The sequence below is a fragment of the Girardinichthys multiradiatus genome, chromosome 7, assembly GCF_021462225.1.
Source record: "Girardinichthys multiradiatus isolate DD_20200921_A chromosome 7, DD_fGirMul_XY1, whole genome shotgun sequence".
Taxonomy (NCBI): domain Eukaryota; kingdom Metazoa; phylum Chordata; class Actinopteri; order Cyprinodontiformes; family Goodeidae; genus Girardinichthys; species Girardinichthys multiradiatus.
The window spans coordinates 34,040,917-34,060,692 of record NC_061800.1 but is presented as its reverse complement, the minus strand read 5'-3'; the positions used below and the strand labels follow the sequence as shown (position 1 = coordinate 34,060,692).

General features: G+C 41.0%; 1 protein-coding gene across 2 annotated transcripts; it reads left to right on the top strand.

Moving 5' to 3' along the window:
- Positions 1–3,749: 3,749 nt before the first annotated feature.
- On the top strand, positions 3,750–7,959 carry vgll3 (vestigial-like family member 3). Of its 2 annotated transcripts, XM_047369811.1 has the most exons (5): positions 3,750–4,289; positions 5,638–5,767; positions 5,867–5,995; positions 6,086–6,637; positions 7,397–7,959. In XM_047369811.1, the coding sequence occupies exons 1-5, from the start codon at positions 4,185–4,187 to the stop codon at positions 7,435–7,437; spliced, it is 957 nt and encodes a 318-aa protein (XP_047225767.1). In that variant the 5' UTR covers positions 3,750–4,184; the 3' UTR covers positions 7,438–7,959. The 2 variants fall into 2 exon arrangements, with proteins under 2 accessions (XP_047225767.1, XP_047225766.1); XM_047369810.1 differs by having other exon boundaries at positions 3,753–4,289; positions 5,638–5,995.
- The last annotated feature ends 11,817 nt before the right edge of the window (positions 7,960–19,776 follow it).

Sequence of the window (19,776 nt, the reverse complement as noted above, 5' to 3'; positions counted from 1 at the left end):
CCCTTTCAGACAGCTTCCTCTTGCGTCCACAGTTAATCCTGTTGGATGTGGTTCGTCCTTCTTGGTGGTATGCTGACATTACCCTGGATACCGTGGCTCTTGATACATCACAAAGACTTGCTGTCTTGGTCACAGATGCGCCAGCAAGACGTGCGCCAACAATTTGTCCTCTTTTGAACTCTGGTATGTCACCCATAATGTTGTGTGCATTTCAATATTTTCAGCAAAACTGTGCTCTTACCCTGCAAATTTAACCTTCACACTCTGCTCTTACTGGTGCAATGTGCAATCAATGAAGACTGGCTACCAAGCTGATCCAATTTAGCCATGAAACCTCCCACACTAAAATGACAGGTGTTTCAGTTTCATTGTCCAACCCCAGTATATACTAGGTTCTTCAAAGTAGCCACCTTTTGCTTTGATTACTGCTATGCACACTCTTGGCATTCTGTTGATGAGCTTCAAGAGGTAGTCACCTGAAATGCTTTTCCAACAGTCTTGAAGGACTCCCCAGAGATGCTTAGCACTTGTTGGCCCTTTTGCCTTCACTCTGCGGTCCAGCTCACCCCAATTTATCTCGATTGGGTTCAGGTCCGGTCACTGTGGAGGCCAGGTCATCTGGCGCAGCATCCCATCACTCTCCTCCTTGGTCAAATAGCCCTTACACAGCCTGGAGGTTTGTTTGGGGTCATTGTCCTGTTGAAAAATAAATGATGGTCAAACTAAATGCAAACCGGATGGAATAGCATGCCGCTGCAAGATGCTGTGGTAGCCATGCTGGTTCAGTATGCCTTCAATTTTGAATAAATCCCCAACAGTGCCACCAGCAAAGCACCCCCACACCATCACACCTTCTCCTCCATGCTTCACGGTGGGAACCAGGCATGTAGAGTCCATCCGTTCACCTCTTCTGCACCACACAAAGACACGGTGGTTGGAACCAAAGATCTCAAACTTGGACTCATCAGACCAAAGCACAGATTTCCACTGGTCTAATGTCCATTTCTTGTGTTCTTTAGCCCAAACAAATCTCTTCTGCTTGTTGCCTGTCCTCAGCAGTAGTTTCCTAGCAGCTATTTTACCATGAAGGCCTGATTCACACAGTCTCCTCTTAACAGTTGTTCTAGAGATGTGTCTGCTGCTAGAACTCTGTGTGGCATTGACCTGTTCTCTAATCTGAGCTGCTGTTAACCTGCGATTTCTGAGGCTGGTGACTCGGATTAACTTATCGTCCGCAGCAGAGGTGACTCTTGGTCTTCCTTTCCTGGGGCGGTCCTCATGTGAGCCAGTTTCTTTGTAGCGCTTGATGGCTTGACTGACCTTCATTTCTTAAAGTAATGATGGTCAGTCGTTTTTTGTTACTTAGCTGCTTTTTTCTTGCCACACCTGTGAAGTGAAAACCATTTCAGGTGACTACCTCTTGAAGCTCATCAACAGAATGCCAAGAGTGCGCGGAGCAGTAATCAAAGCAAAAGGTGGCTACTTTGAAGAACCTAGAATATAAGACATATTTTCAGTTGTTTCACACTTTTTTGTTCAGTATATAATTCCACATGAGTTAATTCATAGTTTTGATGCCTTTAGTGTGAAGCTACAATATTCATAGTCATGAAAATAAAGAAAACTCTTTGAATGAGAAGGTGTGTCCAAACGTTTGGTCTGTACTGTATATAAATAGCACAGCATAAATCCAGTGTCTTACAAAAGTGAGTACACCCCTCACATTGTTGTAAATACTTTATTATATCTTTTCATGGGGCAATGTGACCCTTTGATACAGTGTGAAGTGGTCAGTGTACAGCTTGTATAACAGTGGAAATTTACTGTCCCCTCAAAATAATTAAGCACACAGGCATTTTTGTCTAAACCGCTGACAACAAAAATTAGTACACCCCTAAGTGAAAATGTCTATATTGTGCCCAATTATCTATTTTCCCTCTCTGGTGTCAAGTGACTCATTAGTGTCACAAGGTCTCATGTTTGAATGGGGAGCAGGTGTGTTAAATTTGGTGTTATCACTCTCACTTACATGCTCACTGGAATTTCAATATGGCACTTCATGGCAAGGAACTCTCTAAAGATCTGGAAAAAAAAAACAATTATTGCTCTACATAAGGACGGCCTAGGCTATAAAAAGATTGACAACATCCTGAAACTGAGCTGCAACACGGATACCAAGACCATTCAGCGGTCAGGGTTCTCACCAGGAATTTGTATGTGTGTGAGCGTATCGGCCTAATTTCAGCGTAGCGGCCACAACCTTTAGCGTAGTGCGCTAGTGAGAACCTACCGGTTTAACAGGACAGGTTCCACTCAGAACAGGCCTCGCCATGGTCAAACAAAGAAGTTGAGTGCACATGCTCAGCATCACATCCAGGCGTTATCTTCTGAAAATATATGTATGACTGCTGCCACCATTGCTGCAGAGGTTGAAGAGGTGGGAGGTCATATTGTCAGTGCTCAGACCATACGCCGCACACTGCATCAAATTGGTCTGCATGGCTGCCGCCACAGAAGGAAACCTCTTCTACAGATGATGCACAATAAAGTCCAAAAACAGTTTGCTGAAAACAAACAGATGAAGGACATAGATTAATGGAACCATGTCCTGTGGTCTGATGGGACCAAACCTATTTGGTTCAGATGGTGTCAAGCATGTGTGGCGGCACTCAGATGAGGAGTACAAAGACAAGTGTGTCTTGCCTACAGTCACGCATGGTGTTGAGAGAGTCAAAGGTTTTGGGGCTGCATGAGTGCTGCCAGCTGTGTGGAGCTACAGTTCATTGAGGAATCATGAATGCCAACATGTACTGTGACATACTGAAGCAGAGCATCATCCCATCACTATGGAAACTGGGCTGCTGACAGTATTAAAACATAACGACCCCAAACACACCTCCAAGAGGAGGAGCAATTACAAAAAAACTGAGGGTAAAGGTGTTGGACTGGCCAAGCATGTCTCCAGGCCTAAATCCCATTCAGCATCTGTGGGGCAAACTCAAATGGAAGGTCAAGGAGCGGAAGGTCTCTAGTATCCATAAGCTCCATGATGCCGTTATGGAGGAGTGGAAGAGGATTCCGGTGGCAACCTGTGAAGCTCTAGTGAACTCCATGCCCAAGAGAGTTAAGGCAGTGCTGGAAAATAAAGGTGGCCACACAAAATATTGGCACTTTGGGTTCAATTTAAGAATTTTTCCTTAAGCGGTGTACTCATTTTGTTGCCAGTGGTTTAGACGTAAATGGCTGTATGTTGAGTTGTTTTGAGAGGACAGCAAGTTTATTCCCTTATACAAGCTGTACACTGACTACTTTACATTGTATCAAAATGCCATATATTCAATGTTGTCCCATAAAAAAAATATATTCAAATACTTACAACAATGTCAGGGGCATACTTACGTTTGTAAGACACTGAAGTCACCACCAACAGTGATTTCTTGTTTACTGTTGTCCATTGCAGGTCATACTGAGGGTCCTAAAAATATGGTCCCCACTGCCCTTTTTTTCAGAGAAACGTCTGATGAAACAAGGTTAGGTATGCTCAAACAGTTAATCTTATTTGCATTTAGTGTTTGCTGTACATCATTTGTATTTCTTTTGTAATTAATGGTTACAAAAATCTCTCTGAGTACCACTAATGGCAGAAAGAAAAATGCTGGTCTAATTTTCCGAGAAGTACATTTTTGGATTTTAATTTAAATAAGTCATAATCAATAAAACTAACAGAAAGAAGAAAAAAAACACTAGCAGTTAGTGTCAATACTAACAGTCGGAGCTTCTCGACCGCAGGCCCTTCCCGGTGGGCGTGCGTAATGGCCACAGCCCTCTCTAAATATAACTCCCCTTCAAAACAGAAGGAGAGAAAAAGCCAGAACGGAATTCTTACTCGATCAAAAGCAATCTGGGAAGTTGTCAGGGAAGAATTTTTCCGGATCTAGTGTGAGTCTTATACCGTTTAGATTCATTTTCATTGCCCGGGGTGGTGCTGGTGGAGCGCACAGCAGGGAAGCGCATTGTTTGTATGCAAACTGGACGGCATGGCTATTGTATGCGACTGGGCATATATGGAGCCGCTGCTAGCTCGGGAGATACAGCCCATCTAAAGTCTTAAGGAGAGTTGCCCTCGTCTTTTTTCTTTCTTTCATGTGACTTTCTCTCTTTCGAAAGTGATTTGCTTGCTCGCTATGAGTTGCTTGGATGTGATGTACCACCAAAGCTATGGAGCGCACTACCTCCCTGCAGCTGCGTACAAGGCGGCATACCATAACCACCATCAGCAGCAACAACAGGTGAGGCGCTGATAACATAACTTTTTTTTTAGCAAAAGACAATGACTTGTGTTGAGCTTTGCTCGGAAGTTTTTCATCACATTTAAGAAAATTACTATTTCCAATAATGAGGATGTATAATCTGAATGTAAAAATCGTGACTAAGTTTCGAAAAGCAAAACTATGAGTAATACAGGCAGCAGCTTTATATCTAACGCCTATTCAATGATTAAATTCCAATCTAGAGTTCAGTATTCACCTCAGGTCAGGCGTAATGACACGGAGCGATTAATCCTGCGGTCAAACGGTGATGTAATGACAGCCAGTCACCCACATAGGAATGTGGACCACAGCTTGACAAATAGCTGGAATGCAGTTTGAGAAAAAAAAAAAAAGTTATTTTCACACGATTCCTAGATTGCGTTCATTAAACAGCTTATTACTGGCAAGGGCTCCTCCAAAAGGTTTATTAAGGGGTGGTTAGAAGGTGACCACTGATATTCTTGGAGTGGTACACTAAAACTAAAAGCTATGACAGAATGTTATGAGGTTCTGTAAAAATATACTTTTTAAACACCTGCAAATTTTAGTGTTTTTGATTTTAGGAAATTGTTACTCTTCTAACTTTATGACATAAATAAGTGGTCCTGTGATCTTTTAAGTGTGAAACCAGCAGTGAGAGATATGACAATGGTCCCAATGAAGGACAAAAAAGAATGCATATAAATATAAATGAATAAATGTTGCCACTCACCAGCCTGTCTTTTTCTTTCTTTAATTAATGCAGAAAATATCCATACAAAATGATCTTGCAGTGGGAAGGAAGCAGCAGATATAGAGATGGATATTAGATGTGCACGGTATATTGCCAATATATTGTTATCATAATATCAGTGTGCAATATTGATAGCACAATTTGGAATGCAATGTCTGTTGGCCATGGCATCCCATGGGTCAGGAATTCATGCTTTCCTTACCAAAGACATTCAGCCTGTTGGATAGTGTCATTCTAGTAGATCCACATATGACAGAATATGGCGTCCAAGATGCTAAAGGTGTTGGAAGCACTGTAATGACAGGTGAGAAGCAATAATAGGACAAAAATGTAGATATTTTGCCGTCACACGAATTACTAATATCATTCATTCCTGGTGTACTTTTCTCGCCTGGTCCCTAACTGGTGGTGTTATGGATTACTGCTACTTTTTTTTTTTTTTTTTTTTAAATTGCTTAATTTTGTTCATCTTCTTGTGTTAGCTTGACAGAACATTTAAAATCACTTCTGTCAATGGTTTTTAAGCCAAATAAAGGTCTAGAACTATTTCGTTTATCAGCACGTTTCTCAGTTTTTCTTGATTCTCTCCTCCAGAGAAAGCTAAGTGCTTACAACAAGATGCAGGAGTGTATGGAGCAGCAGCAGCCACCACATGGAGGAGGAAGGATGCTGCAGAGAAATCAGGGTCTTCAGCAGCGTCTTGCAGCAACAAGCGCTGAACCAGGTCGTAGATCCCCAGCTGAATCGGAGTTGAAGGACAGTACTCAACCAACTGAGGCAGAGTACTTGAGCTCACGTTGTGTACTGTTTACCTATTTTCAAGGCGACATCGGGGACGTTGTGGACGAGCATTTCTCCCGTGCTCTTAGCCAGTCCAGCTCCTTTAGCATAGAGAGCAAGCCCATTAGAGTGACTCAGGCAACTGCCGCAGCCACTAATAACCCATGGAAAGGTAAGAGTATAAAGTTTTGCACTAAACAAATTAAAAGATTAAAAACTGTTTCTCAATATGGCTTTGTGTAAAACCTTTTGACTGTTTTAGATGGTGGTTCCCATTCTGATAGTCAAAGCACTTCACCTTGGAGCAGCCCTTTCCCACCTCAAGCCAACTCCTGTCTCCCATCAGTTTCTGTCTCAGTCCACCCAGAGTTCTCCTCCAGCCCTGTTTCCTTCACCCATTCGGACGGAGCGTTGTGGGCCAGCCACGTGCTCTCGCAAGCCAGCATCCCATCTCCAGCTTCCCTCCCTGACAGCTGGACCTACAGTTTGAGCCCCCAGAGCACAAGCGGGTACCCCAATGTTCATGAAGTCTACCACTCACACCCACGGTCCCACCCCCACATCCACACAAGGCACCATCACTCCATGCTTCATTCTTATCCACCCCACAGCCCGGCTTTGGATCCCAGATTCAATGCGTTTCTGCTGCCGGATGTTAGGAGCCAAAGTCAGGCTGCCACCAGCACTGGTAGCTCCCCACATAGTGAAGGGGGCAAAACAGAGATGGATATCAGCAGCAACAGCCCCGTCTCTGCAACCTCTGTCACCTGGACCCCTCCAGCCCTCCATAGATCTTTGGAGGCGTATGATTCAGGTATTTTGAAACAGTTACTTTCTAACGTATTAAAAATATAGTTAGGTTTGATAAAACAATTTGGCTAGCCTTCCCCACTTCGAGGTTGCAATGCCATCAAAGTGAATATTAAACATTGCACTTTCGCAGGAGACCACTGTTAATTTTGCCGCTATTTTCTCAGCCGAACAACATTCGTGTTACTATACAGGGTCAATTTGGTATTGGCTATTGACTTCATCAGTGTGACTTGTCAGTTTACTTTGAGACTGCCAAGAGTGGAGTTAACCATAGGATGCTGTGTCAGACTATAATTTGTGCAACAACTTCAAAGATGGTACATTCTAGAGATATTCTGGGCTTCGTAGTTGTTTTCCAGGCAGATTGACCATTGGACGATTTGCCCAATTTAAGCATTAAACCAGACATTGTTCAGCTGAGAATCAGTGACAAACTTAACAATGATCACTTATGAAAGTTTAGAGCTTTAAAATTCATAGCTTTAGTTATGTCTGAGTTATTTCAAATGGCTAAAATCAGCTAACACAGGTTGACCCAACTGACTGGCTAAAAGCAAGTAATAAGCTTACTTGAAGCTGTTGGGCTTCCAGTGCCCTGAGTATGTCCTCACCTTTCTATAAAAACTTTGTATATCAGTCTGATTTTACACAACATTGAACGAATTCTAACAATCCCTTGAAGCATTAAGTGGACACAAATATTTGCTATAAGTGAAAAAGAGTCACATTAAAATGTTGTCTTGTCTCTTTTTCTCCACAGCCAGTGATCAGACCAAGGTGAAGACATCTATTTGGTTCTAACGGATGAACAGAAGACTGATTATCTACTCACACCCAAAAAAGGACTAACTATGTGGCTTTATCAAAGTATGGCTGCAATACCAGCACTATAATGTAAAGTGAAGAGGACGAATAGTAGCAGTAACAGTTTCATTTATGTCAGTGTCTTTACAATCCTAATGGAGATGAACTCAGGTTTGGACTGGTGTGACAAATGATGACAAATGACTACTAGCTTTAGGAAAATAAGAATTCTTCTGTTGGTGTAAATCTCTTTTTTTATTTAACGTGAGACCAGGCAGTTCTGTTTAAAGAGCTTGATTTTGGCCCACGTTATTTTTAGTATCGTTAATGTTTGATCACTGTAAATTGCTTACTGTGTGTGTGTGTGTGCTGTTTTGCCATGCTAAAATGTAATTTGCTGAATGTTATATGAAAATTGTTGCTCAAATGACTCCGATGCTTATTTGCTTTTGAAAATGTGTAGAGTAAATACTGCTGCCTTGCTGAAGTAATAAATTAATAAAAAAAATAAGTAGCAAACAAATGTTTCTTACTTCAGTAAGCCAAAAAAACTCCAACAGAATTTAAGTAAACCCATCTAAACTAGTCTAAAACAGATCAGTTTATTGCTCACAAACTCCCTTGCTGGAGCAACAGGAGTTTGCTGCATTCCAAAGGCAGATATGGTACTGAAAACAGCCACAAACATTTCCATACTGGACCCAAAGGATGAAAAAATGTGTTTCCTGTCTGGACAGGAAGTTTGTGTGGCAGAAGCGGACTACTCGTGTATAGACACAACCACTGAACTAATATATTACATATGAGTGTACTTTGGTTGCAGTTAGCTTAATATAGCACAATATCACCAATATTATAGGGGCTGTATCCATGATCTGAAATGAAAGCTATAATGTGAAATGTCTACAGAAGTGTCAAAATGTGTAATTGTATCAGAGTAAGTTGTCCAGGAACATAAAAAGTATAATGCCACATAAAAAAAAAAACATGTTGCTTAGAGTAAAAACAACTTTTGAATCATAGGATACCATCAATTTATCTAGGAAATATTTTGTTAAAGTCTAATACAACTATACAAGTTCAGATGCTAGAAAAGTTAATCTAAACAATTTAACCAATATTTTACCAATGGTATCGAAGCACATTTTGGTTTCACATGCCGTTTGACCTTTCTCAGGTACCAGACTAGAAAATTAATTATGTTTCACTAATATTACTCTAAAACAAGATGCATTTACAGTAACTACTTACTATCATGATTATCCAAAATTATTTACATTTTCTTGCCATTGTTTGTCAAAACAGTAAAATAAAATCTTGTCAGCTTTTAGCTGAATTCCTTTGTCCTTTTAGTATACTAGATGTTCTGGTTGGTGCTTCCCGGTCTGTGCATAGATTATCTATACTGCAAGCATCTCCACAAATTCTTGGAGTTTTAAAGTTAACTAGGTTAAGTCCCAAACACCTCAATGTATATCAATATGAAGTTCCCTGATGTGACTGAAGCACATCTACTGTGTGTGTTTTCCTTTTCCATGAGTGGCCTGACCAGGTGGTGTGACCAGCAGTACTGACCCACTGGCATTCCAGCCTCAGCTCCCACGTATCTCATTCTCCATCTCCACAAAACAGCGAGACTTTAAATCTGGAACACAGCAGCTGCATGTCCAGATGGAAAATCAACAAATCCTCATACACTGAAAGGAAACGACACACAAAACTGAAGGGAGAGGACTCATTTATAAGTACTTAATTCTCTTAAATTCTCAAGATTATTTTCAAACTGTTAGTATTTACTTGTTATAACTGTGTCAATCACAAAACATCAGATGACAAAAGCCACATTTCATTGTCAGTGCATTCAAAACATATATCAGAATTCCTTTTTGTATCAAGGATATGTAACAATGAAACACTGTTCATGTGAAAGTTCACGTTTCTTTGTGCTTCATATAGACATGCTTGTTAAAGTGACAAAGAAAGCCTTGGTGTCTGTGTTACATTCACCACTGGCACAAAATTGAACAGTAAATCAAGTGATGTATAAGCCTAATATAGATGTCTAATGTTTTCTCACAGCAACATGTAAAATATATGTAAAATAGGTTCGGAGTAGCTGAAATGTTATTTTTCTGCATGCTTTGGTTCATCAAACAGTTTCGCATGAGTGTATTCATCTGGTTTTAATCTCTACACAACAGTAGCATTGTTACCAACTCCACAAAAGTATGTTCTTTCTATTCCTATGGCATTGTTTCAACCATTAAAGACAACGCTGACATTTCCACAAGTCCCTATGAATTTAGGCTTTTTTCATACAGAAGTGTTATACTCCTATAAAACATTACATCATACCAACTAGCCGAAAGCAGTATGTCAAACCGACTAATCAGGCTGGATCCATTACTTGTTAATCAATAAAGTTTAAAAGTTTAGATGGAAATGGTGGTTAAAAAATCATCTGCTGGTGTGTATACAGGTCAGAGTTTTAAAGCAAAATGCAACAAAAAACCTCTGATGGTACCAATTGCTTTAGAAATTCAACCGAGCGGTTCAGTAAGTCCTATCAGTTTGAAAGAGAAGAAACAATACCAAGCAACCAAAGGCTGCATAATGACTAAAGTTATCGTGACTAGAAATCACAAAAACATGAGGAAACGCTATCTGAAATCTAACTTACCAAAAATCATTTAATTTGTTAAAATTTAAAAAGAATTGTATTAATCAGCAGGCATTCCTTAAATAGATAACTTTTTACCATCTACCACTAAAGTTTACTACATTGTCTTGTAATTGGACTGTATGGAACCAGTTCTGGATCTGAGTATACAATTGGACTGTTGGGGTAGGATTTGGTCTGATTTGAATGTAATTTAGACCGAACTTCACTCTATGCACACTAACTAGATATGAGTTTAATCTATTTGTCTTGTAAAGAGCCTTGAGATGACATGTATTGTGTTTTGGCTCTATGTAAAGCTTTACGATGCAAAACGGTGAAAAAGGAGCAAGAGCCAAAAAAATAGAGTGATTGAAAACAACATTTAAACTCAAACATGCTGTTTTTCAGCGAACCATTCAAGTTCAAGACCATAGCCCGAAAAATGTAAATTTGCCCATAAATCTGTCTGGCTTTCATGTGATATTCCTTCAGGAATTCCCATTATCATGATGTCCTGATGGCAAAGTCCAAAAAGTCTTTCTGACTTTGAACATGACAAATTTGTTGAGATCTCTTGCAGTAAGACAGTAAATTTCTTAAAAAACTTTATTTAAAGTCATGGGACCAAAAAGGCAACTAGTAAACCCCATAAAATTTCACCTGCAGTCACCCAAAGTATCCAACAGGCTGTAACTGAAGACACAGGCATATGTTCACCCCACATTAAAGCTCATTTGTGATTCTGACTGGAGCCCAAGGGAGCTTCGAATGGGGGACACTGAAAAGTGGAAGAAATATTTTAAAGTTTGATGATGATGTTTTCTAATTACTTTCTGCATTTAGATTGCCCCAATTGAAAACAAGCCCTGCTATTCCAGTGAGGGAGATGCTGCCCTACACCATCACTATGCCTCTACCAAAAACTGTTTGGCATTGGCAAGTTTTTCATAGGCATAACCCACATACTCGGCTCAGCTGCTCAATCCACCAAATCATTTATCTTACAGATGTGGCACCATTTATAGGAGAAAATAGATGCTTTTCATTGGTGTAGGATTTATTGCCAAAAAGGTTCATTATAACAAAGAAGAAATTGGCCACCTTTCTTACTTTCTTTGATAGGTTTAGTTGTAGGAAATCTGTAAAGGTTTACTCTTTGTTTTCCTCCAATGTTTGGGCTCATTCCAGGAGTAAAAGGCTGCAGTTTTCAGGCAGGCACCTCATTAGCATTAGTCCGTAGCCTCTGCATCTGCATGTAGTGCACTAACATGCTAACAGGCATCCCACTGGCAGGCTTGCAGAATCACCACAGGCACTTCCACTGCAGGAAGGGAGCACAAAATGTACTCAAATGCACTCCTGGAAGTTGGGTAAAATTACATTCACATAATTATAAAACTGGCCAAGGGGGCAGTAAGAAATTCAGGAAACATCGCATGTTTTGGGGAATTTTTAATTAAATATTAAATAGACAAGATTTTGCGCTGATGATAAACTTTTTAAAAACATTTTTAATTTGATTTGAGATACATTATAAAACATATATTTTTAAGCCCTTTTCATTTAATGGGAATTTTTGTGGTCCTACAAACAAGTATATCCAGTCAAACAGATCTACTTCACAATTATCTTATTTTTTTTGCTTGTAATCAAGTTTCAAAGTACTCTTAAATTGGAAAAACTCAATTATAAGCACAGGCATACAACCACATGCATCAATGTTGCACTGAACCTTAACAAAAGAGAAAAGTATAAACTCAGAGCCAATATCTGGTTCTGGGTCCTCGTCTTCTCGTTGACATAATTGCTTTCTCCATCAGTAGCCTTCATGCAATTTCTATGACAAAGAGCTGCATTTATTTTTAACAATACCAGGAAATAGTTTTATTTAATTTTGAAATTATTATCTACTGCTCACCAGCTACATCGTATCTTAAACATGTTTGATACCACCTCAAACTAAACAAACTCTGTAAAAGAAAAAGCTAAAATTGAATTTTTCTGATTGTTTTTTTCTGTCTATCAGTCTGGGAAGTGTTATTGTGAATTAAAATCCAACCGCAATATGGACAAACAGCTAATTAGCAAACATCTAATTAGGATTAGGTGCTTTGCAATTACATATATTTCCTATCTACAGGGCATTGATAAAGAGTCCATGCCCTTTGAACTTTTTGTCAAAACTTCTGTTTTGACATTTTGTGACATTACACAAACTTTTGTGTATAATATATTACAATACAATACAATATTAAACCTCTGAGGCCTTCACAGAACAGCTTTATTTACTATAGGATTGAATCACACACATGAATTGCAGTTACCAATTAGGTTACTTCTGAAGGCAGTTGGTTGCACAGGATTTTATATTAAGGTACACCAGAATAAAGTTGGATAAATACAAATTGATGCTACACTTGTAAAAAACAGGAAAAAGAAAACACACAAGCATCTTTTCCTTCTACCTCACAATTATGTGCTACTTCATGTTGGTCCATCACATAAAATCCCAATATATTACATTAATGTTTGTTTTTGTAACTTGAAAATTCTACAAACGTTCAAGGGGTCTGAATACTATTACAATGGACTGTGAGCAAAGTATAGGTTTATGAGTAAATCTAGCCCAATTATGCTTTTGAAATCTCTCTACTGCGCAAATGTAATGTCTGACAATATTGCAAGGAGGTGCACGTTGCAAGTTTCATAAATTGATAAAATGAAATTAACCAAAACAAATCATGTTGAACTGAAATGAATTGCAGCGAACTGAACTGAACTGAAGGCTGAAGAAATAAGAACATAGTGAAAGATATAGAAAATAGATGGTTTGGACAGCGAAACAACATCAGAGTCTAGAACAAAAAAGAGATGTAAAGCAGAGTGAGAGAGAGAAAGCTGATCAGTCATAACAAGGCCCAGCCTCACATTTCAGAGTAATTGAAGGAATGATTGGTCTAACAATCAGCAACACAACTCCAGCTGTCTGAACAAAAATCTTTATAAATACAAAGATCTGGACGGAGATAAAGATCAGTAAAAAATGCACATGGCAGCCATTTTCATTTGACTGTATTCTTCCCGATTCCTGCAAACGTACTCAACGCCTACAAATCCCTGGGTTAATTAGAGCTAATTTACCTTCCTTGTACATGTATTAAGGGTTTTAGGGGTATTAGTGAAAGGCTCAGCTTTCAACACTGTGTTTTTGTCAACGGGGCAGCCTAATGAAGTGTGCTGGGAGTGTCACAGAATACTTGCCCTGCTGATTGTGCTTTAATTGCCAAATCTTCTGTGTTTTTGTAGGACACCTAATTCCTCTGAAATCAACAGCTAAGCTATGGAAGCGAATCGTTACCATATTTCAAATGAAAAAGCATTTTCAGAAATGGCTTTCCATTTTAAGAATGTGGCTGCATTGTTTGACTCATAAATTAAATTAGTAATCAATAATCCTATTTGCATTTTAATTTTCTTCTTCAAGGCTGCTCATTCTTTCACTAAATTAAAATGAAAAACAAAAAGACATTTGAGATTTATTTTTCAAAATGTACTCCAGCAAATAGATACCAAAATTCAATTTGAAATGTAAAATTTGAAAATGAAAAAGCATTTCCAGAAATGTAGGGTAAGAGCACAGTTTTGCTCAAAATATTGAAATGCACACAACATTATGGGCGACATACCAGAGTTAAAAAGAGGACAAATTGTTGGTGCACGTTTTGCTGGCGCATCTGTGACCAAGACAGCAAGTCTTTGTGATGTATCAAGAGCCACGGTATCCAGGGTAATGTCAGCATACCACCAAGAAGGACGAACCACATCCAACCGGATTAACTGTGGATGCAAGAGGAAGCTGTCTGAAAGGGATGTTTGGGTGCTAACCTGGATTGTATCCAAAAAACATAAAACCACGGCTGCCCAAATCACGGCAGAATTAAATGTGCACCTCAACTCTCCTGTTTCCACCAGAACTGTCCGTCGGGAGCTCCACAGGGTCAATATACACGGCCGGGCTGCTATAGCCAAACCTTTGGTCACTCATGCCAATGCCAAACGTCGGTTTCAATGGAGCAAGGAGTGCAAATCTTGGGCTGTGGACAATGTGAAACATGTATTGTTCTCTGATGAGTCCACCTTTACTGTTTTCCCCACATCCGGGAGAGTTACGGTGTGGAGAAGCCCCAAAGAAGCGTACCACCCAGACTGTTGCATCCCCAGAGTGAAGCATGGGGGTGGATCAGTGATGGTTTGGGCTGCCATATCATGGCATTCCCTTGGCCCAATACTTGTGCTAGATGGCTGTGTCACTGCCAAGGACTACCGAACCATTCTTGAGGACCATGTGCATCCAATGGTTCAAACATTGTATCCTGAAGGCGGTGCCATGTATTAAGATGACAATGCACCAATACACACAGCAAGACTGGTGAAAGATTGGTTTGATGAACATGAAAGTGAAGTTGAACATCTCCCATGGCCTGCACAGTCACCAGATCTAAATATTATTGAGCCACTTTGGGGTGTTTTGGAGGAGCGAGTCAGGAAACGTTTTCCTCCACCAGTATCACGTAGTGACCTGGCCACTATCCTGCAAGAAGAATGGCTTAAAATCCCTCTGACCACTGTGCAGGACTTGTATATGTCATTCCCAAGACGAATTGATGCTGTATTGGCGACAAAAGGAGGCCCTACACCATACTAATAAATTATTGTGGTCTAAAACCAGGTGTTTCAGTTTCATTGTCCAACCCCTGTATATTGCATACACTTTACAGCCAAATTACAGTTTGTAAAAGCTTTTAAGATCATAGAATGTTTGGAGGTATGCTATGTGGTCTGATGAAGCATAGATTTGAGGGTTTGACCTTAATAATCACCTTCACATTTAGAGAAAATGGGCAGCTGTCCCATCAAAGTTGCAAAGTATCAGGGTAGCCACCTTCATTTTGTGTTGGTGTTATGCTGCAGGAGGGACTGGTGCCTTTCCCAATTTAAATAGCATTATGAGGAAAGAACAGTATGATAATATTAAACAAGATGTTAATACATCATCCAGGAAATAACATTTTGGGCACACATGTCTCTTCCAAATGTACTGACCCTAATTATGCCATCAAGTACAATACATTATGCTATCGATTAAACCCACAGCCCAACTATGTTGTGTTCTATCTACCCAGAAGTGGATCGGTCCTTACTTTTGCAAAGGGCTCTGACAGAGCTGCAGCATATTCTTGTTACTAATGATTCTGTACTACATGTGACAAGAGACTCCTGTGTTCTTCATATGTTTAGAGTAAGAAGAATAGATGAAAGACAGAAGCCTTTTCTTCCAAAATGAACATCTAGGCCTGGGTAAAATATTCTCAAATGTTATGGAAGAATGTCTTAAGGCCTGATGAAACCAAGCTTGAAGATTTGGGCACAATTCCAGAAGGTAATATTGGCACAAAAATAACACCAACTCATCTTGAAGAACATCATCCCCATCATAAAATATGGTGGTGGTAACATCATGCTCTGGGACTACATTTATTTGGCTGCAAATAGTTTTTGTCAAGGCGGCTAAAATCATGAATAGTTATAAATGCCAGTGAGATTTTACCCAGGTCCTTCGAGGTCCTGGAAAGCTGAAGATGAAGAGATTTACATTTTTTAATGGAGTAAGTGTAAGTAACTGAATACCTGAAACAGAATAACGGCTTACCCAGAAGAAAATTAAAGTTTGAAATGGCCTAGCCAGAATTGGAAAAAGTGAAAATCTATGGGATCACCTGAAGAAGGCTTAGAGATGTCCACAGTCTCATAGATGTGGAGGACGTTTACAAGTTAGGTTCAGCTTAACCAAGTCAAGATGTGGGATCCTGATAGACTCTCTTCAACAAAGGCAGAATGCTGCAACTGAATCAAAATCTTTAGATTTAAGGTTGTGCGATGTGCAATCGGGTTTGTTTTTTTTACATTATTGATATGATTACATATTTCTATATCATTGAATATAAGGTGAACCTGTTTTCTTATAAATTGCCTTGAGATGGCATTTGTTGTGAACTGGAACTGTATAAATAAAACTGAATTCAATAGGATGCGTATTTAAGTTGCAAATCATTTTCCCATAAAAAGACATGTTTTGGTATCTATTACTGTGAGAGAGCTAGCCAGAATACATTGAGCAGTTCTTTGATCAAGGCTTCACTTTTATTACTTCAGGATGTTTAGTAAGGGTTCAGTGCATTATGCAAGCATTTCAAGTTCAACACTGGTGTTTATATTTGCGGTCCCATATGGAATGAGCAGTGAATGGCATCCATGAGGCCTGCTGGAGCTTTGACTGTAAAGGAAAGGCTGTTAAATTAAAAACCAATACACATTTACCCCACAGAAAAAGATCAACATTTAGGCTGTTTACAATGTGCAGCAGGAACACCCACCCATAACACAGGCCAGTCACATTCCTCTGCTTGCCCACAGGCAGAGTAGCCAGAAAACATCATGCCTTCCATTTTTGTCCATGTGACATCAAGACATAAATGTCAAGCATTGGCAGAAAAAGTACAGCAGGTGACATCAAATACAAAATATTAAGACTGCATCAAGTCATCCAATTTAGTGGTTGTGTAAATCAAAAATAAGAAGTCTTCCAGTGAAGTTAGAGGCTGTCCATTCATAAAGGTTAGTAGCCACAGCAGCAGCAATCGATTGTTTCTGTCAGACTCATTCTGGGTAATGTGCCAGTAACTACAGTGGAAACCAGTGCATAGCTGTCATTCCTCTGCTCAGTGAAAGCGCATTTAGCAGCCAACACCTGTTTCCCCTACTCAGTCTCTACTGTGGCCTGCTTTACCACAGCTCTGCTTCGATCCAGAGGAGCAAAGATTCAGCCACAAAGATTTTATGGTATCAATACTATATACGGCTTTAGCATTTATTGTATGATCAATCAGCATGGTAACAAGCTGTTTGGAAAGGCAAAGAAACATAGAACAAGAACCAAAAAAAAGTGAAACATGGGAGGAATGCGTTGCTTCCAGAAACTCTGAAAGTATTTTTCCTACTGGTTGAAATGTTACCATGCTTGTGGAAATAGTTTTTTAGTTATCGAGACAGCACCGATGTGCTCATGTCACAATTTTTGGGATTTGCATCTGAATGAATGAAAGAACAACAGCTAGCTAGCAGAGTATAGGAGGAATAACATACAGGACATTTCAGGTGTAAAACAAGAATTATCATGGTAAAGTAACGTAAAGAAATTATGAAATGTAGAATATACTAAAAATTTGACTCAGTTAAAATTTAATTCAGTTTATTAATATTGCGGCAATTCACAGCCTAAAGTAAATAAATAACTCGTACTCGTCGTCTTCCGCTCCATCCGGGACCGGGTCGCGGGGGCAGCAGACCCAGCAGAGACGCCCAGACGTCCCTCTCCCCAGACACCTCTTCCAGCTCCTCCGGGGGGAGCCCAAGGCGTTCCCAGGCCAGCCGAGAGACACAGTCCCTCCAGCGTGTCCTGGGCCGTCCCATGGGCCTCCTCCCGGAGGGACGTGCCTGGAACACCTCCCGAGGAAGGCGTCCAGGAGGCATCCGGTATAGATGCCCGAGCCACCTCAACTGGCTCCTCTCGATGTGGAGAAGCAGCGGCTCTACTCCAATACCCTCCCGGATGGCCGAGCTCCTCACCCTATCACTAAGGGAGTGCCCGGCCACCCTACAGAGGAAACTCATTTCAGCCGCTTGTATCCGGGATCTCGTTCTTTCAGTCACGCCTCTCCAGGTGTCACTGTCGTTTCCCACGTGGGCGTTGAAGTCCCCCAGCAGAAGATGGCCGGGTACTCCGCACTACCACTCGGCCCGTAGGCTAAAATGATAGTCAGAGACCTCTCCCGAACCCGAAGGGATGTGACCCTCTCATCCACTGGGGTAAACCCCAACACGAGACGGCTGAGCAGGGGGGCAACAAGCAAACCCACACCAGCCCGCCGCCTCTCCCCGCGGGCCACTCCAGAGTAGAAGAGAGTCCAGCCCCTCTCAAGGAGATGGGTTCCAGAGCCCACGCTGTGCGTGGAGGCGAGCCTGACTATTTCTAGTTGATATCTCTCGACCTCCCGCACCAGCTCAGGCTCCTTCCCCCCCAGCGAGGTGACATTCCACATCCCTAGAGCCAGCAAAGCATCCGGGGATCGGGCCGCCGAGGTCTCCACCTTCGTCCGCCGCCCAATCCTCTTTGCACCGGTCCCTCACGGTTCCCCCTGCAGGTGGTGGGCCCACTGGGGGATGGTCTCGCATCTCTCGTTCAGGCTTGGCCCGGCTGGGTCCCACGAGGAGCAACCCGGCCACCAGGCGCTCTCCGACGAGTCCCGACCCCAGGCCTGGCTCCAGGGTGGGACCCTGGCTCCGCCGTACCGGGCGACGTCACCTGCCTCAATTCTGTAGTCATCATGAGGGATTCTCGAACCGCTCTTTGTCTGACCCGTCACCTAGAGCCTGTTTGCCATGGGAGACCCTACCAGGGGCATTTAAGCCCCAGACAACATAGCCTCTAGGATCATTCGAGCACTCAAACCCCTCCACCACGTTAAGGTGGCGGTTCAAGGAGGGAAATAAATAACTAAAAAAACAAAATAAATAAATAAACAAATATATCAATGCATGCAAAGAAGATATGGAAAGGTCATGAATTAAGTGTAGCAGAGAAGAAGAATCTTAGCTGGGAAGAAGAAAAAATAAATAACTAAAAAAAATAAATAAACAAATATATCAATGCATGCAAAGAATATATGGAAAGGTCATGAATTAAGTGTAGCAGAGAAGAAGAATCTTAGCTGGGAAGAAGAAAAAATACCTTAGATGTATACTTTCTGTATATGACAGCGTGTACCATCAAAATATTTTCTATTAGCTAGTGGCAATGGGGCGGCAGTGGTAGGGGGTCATCCGGTAACCAGTGGGTTGCCAGTCTGAATCACAGCTCTGTTTGTCTCAGTCATGGGGGCCTTGGGCAAGACACTTCACCCGCCTTGCCTGCTGATGGTGGTCAGAAGGCTTGTGGCACTTGTGTATGGCAGCTGTGGCTACCATGTAGCTTACCACTGTCAGTGTGTGAATGAATGGGTGAATGACTGATTGTAGTGTACAGTGTTTTGGGGTGTCTGGGGACTTGATAAAGCGGTATAAAAGTTCAGGCTATTTACCATTTAGTGAGAAAAGGGGATTTTTAGATTTTCTTGCTTCCTTTGAATTCAGAAATTTACTACACTAAGAATGCCTTTGGCTGCAAATAAGAAGTGCCATGCAATTGTCTAGTCATGATACCATTCAGGAAGAAGACAGGTTGTGTCCCAGAGATGAAAGTTATGTGGTGCACTGTGTGCATATCATCACAAGGCCCACAGAGGAGTCCTCCTCTCACGCTAAGATAGGGATACACCATTATTCCAAACGCAATGTAAAAAAGGAAGATTACAATTTGCAAAGGCACTCATGGACAGAGACCTTATTATTTGAAGACATGTGTGGAAGTCTAATGAAACTAAAATTGCTTTATTGTGTTTGATCAAACAAACATGACTGAGAGTACCATCTCATCTTTGAAGCATGGGGGTGAAAATATGTTGTGCGTGTTTTGCTGCAGGAGGGTATGGTGCACCTTATTATGAGGAAAGATGTGA

Bases quoted from the DNA above. Each gene is read 5' to 3' on its own strand.
- vgll3 (XM_047369810.1), top strand. From the start codon at position 4,185: ATGAGTTGCTTGGATGTGATGTACCACCAAAGCTATGGAGCGCACTAC. The intron at 5,996-6,085 runs GTAAGAGTATAA...TGACTGTTTTAG, and splicing joins CACTAATAACCCATGGAAAG to ATGGTGGTTCCCATTCTGAT. The intron at 6,638-7,396 runs GTATTTTGAAAC...TTTTCTCCACAG, and splicing joins TTTGGAGGCGTATGATTCAG to CCAGTGATCAGACCAAGGTG.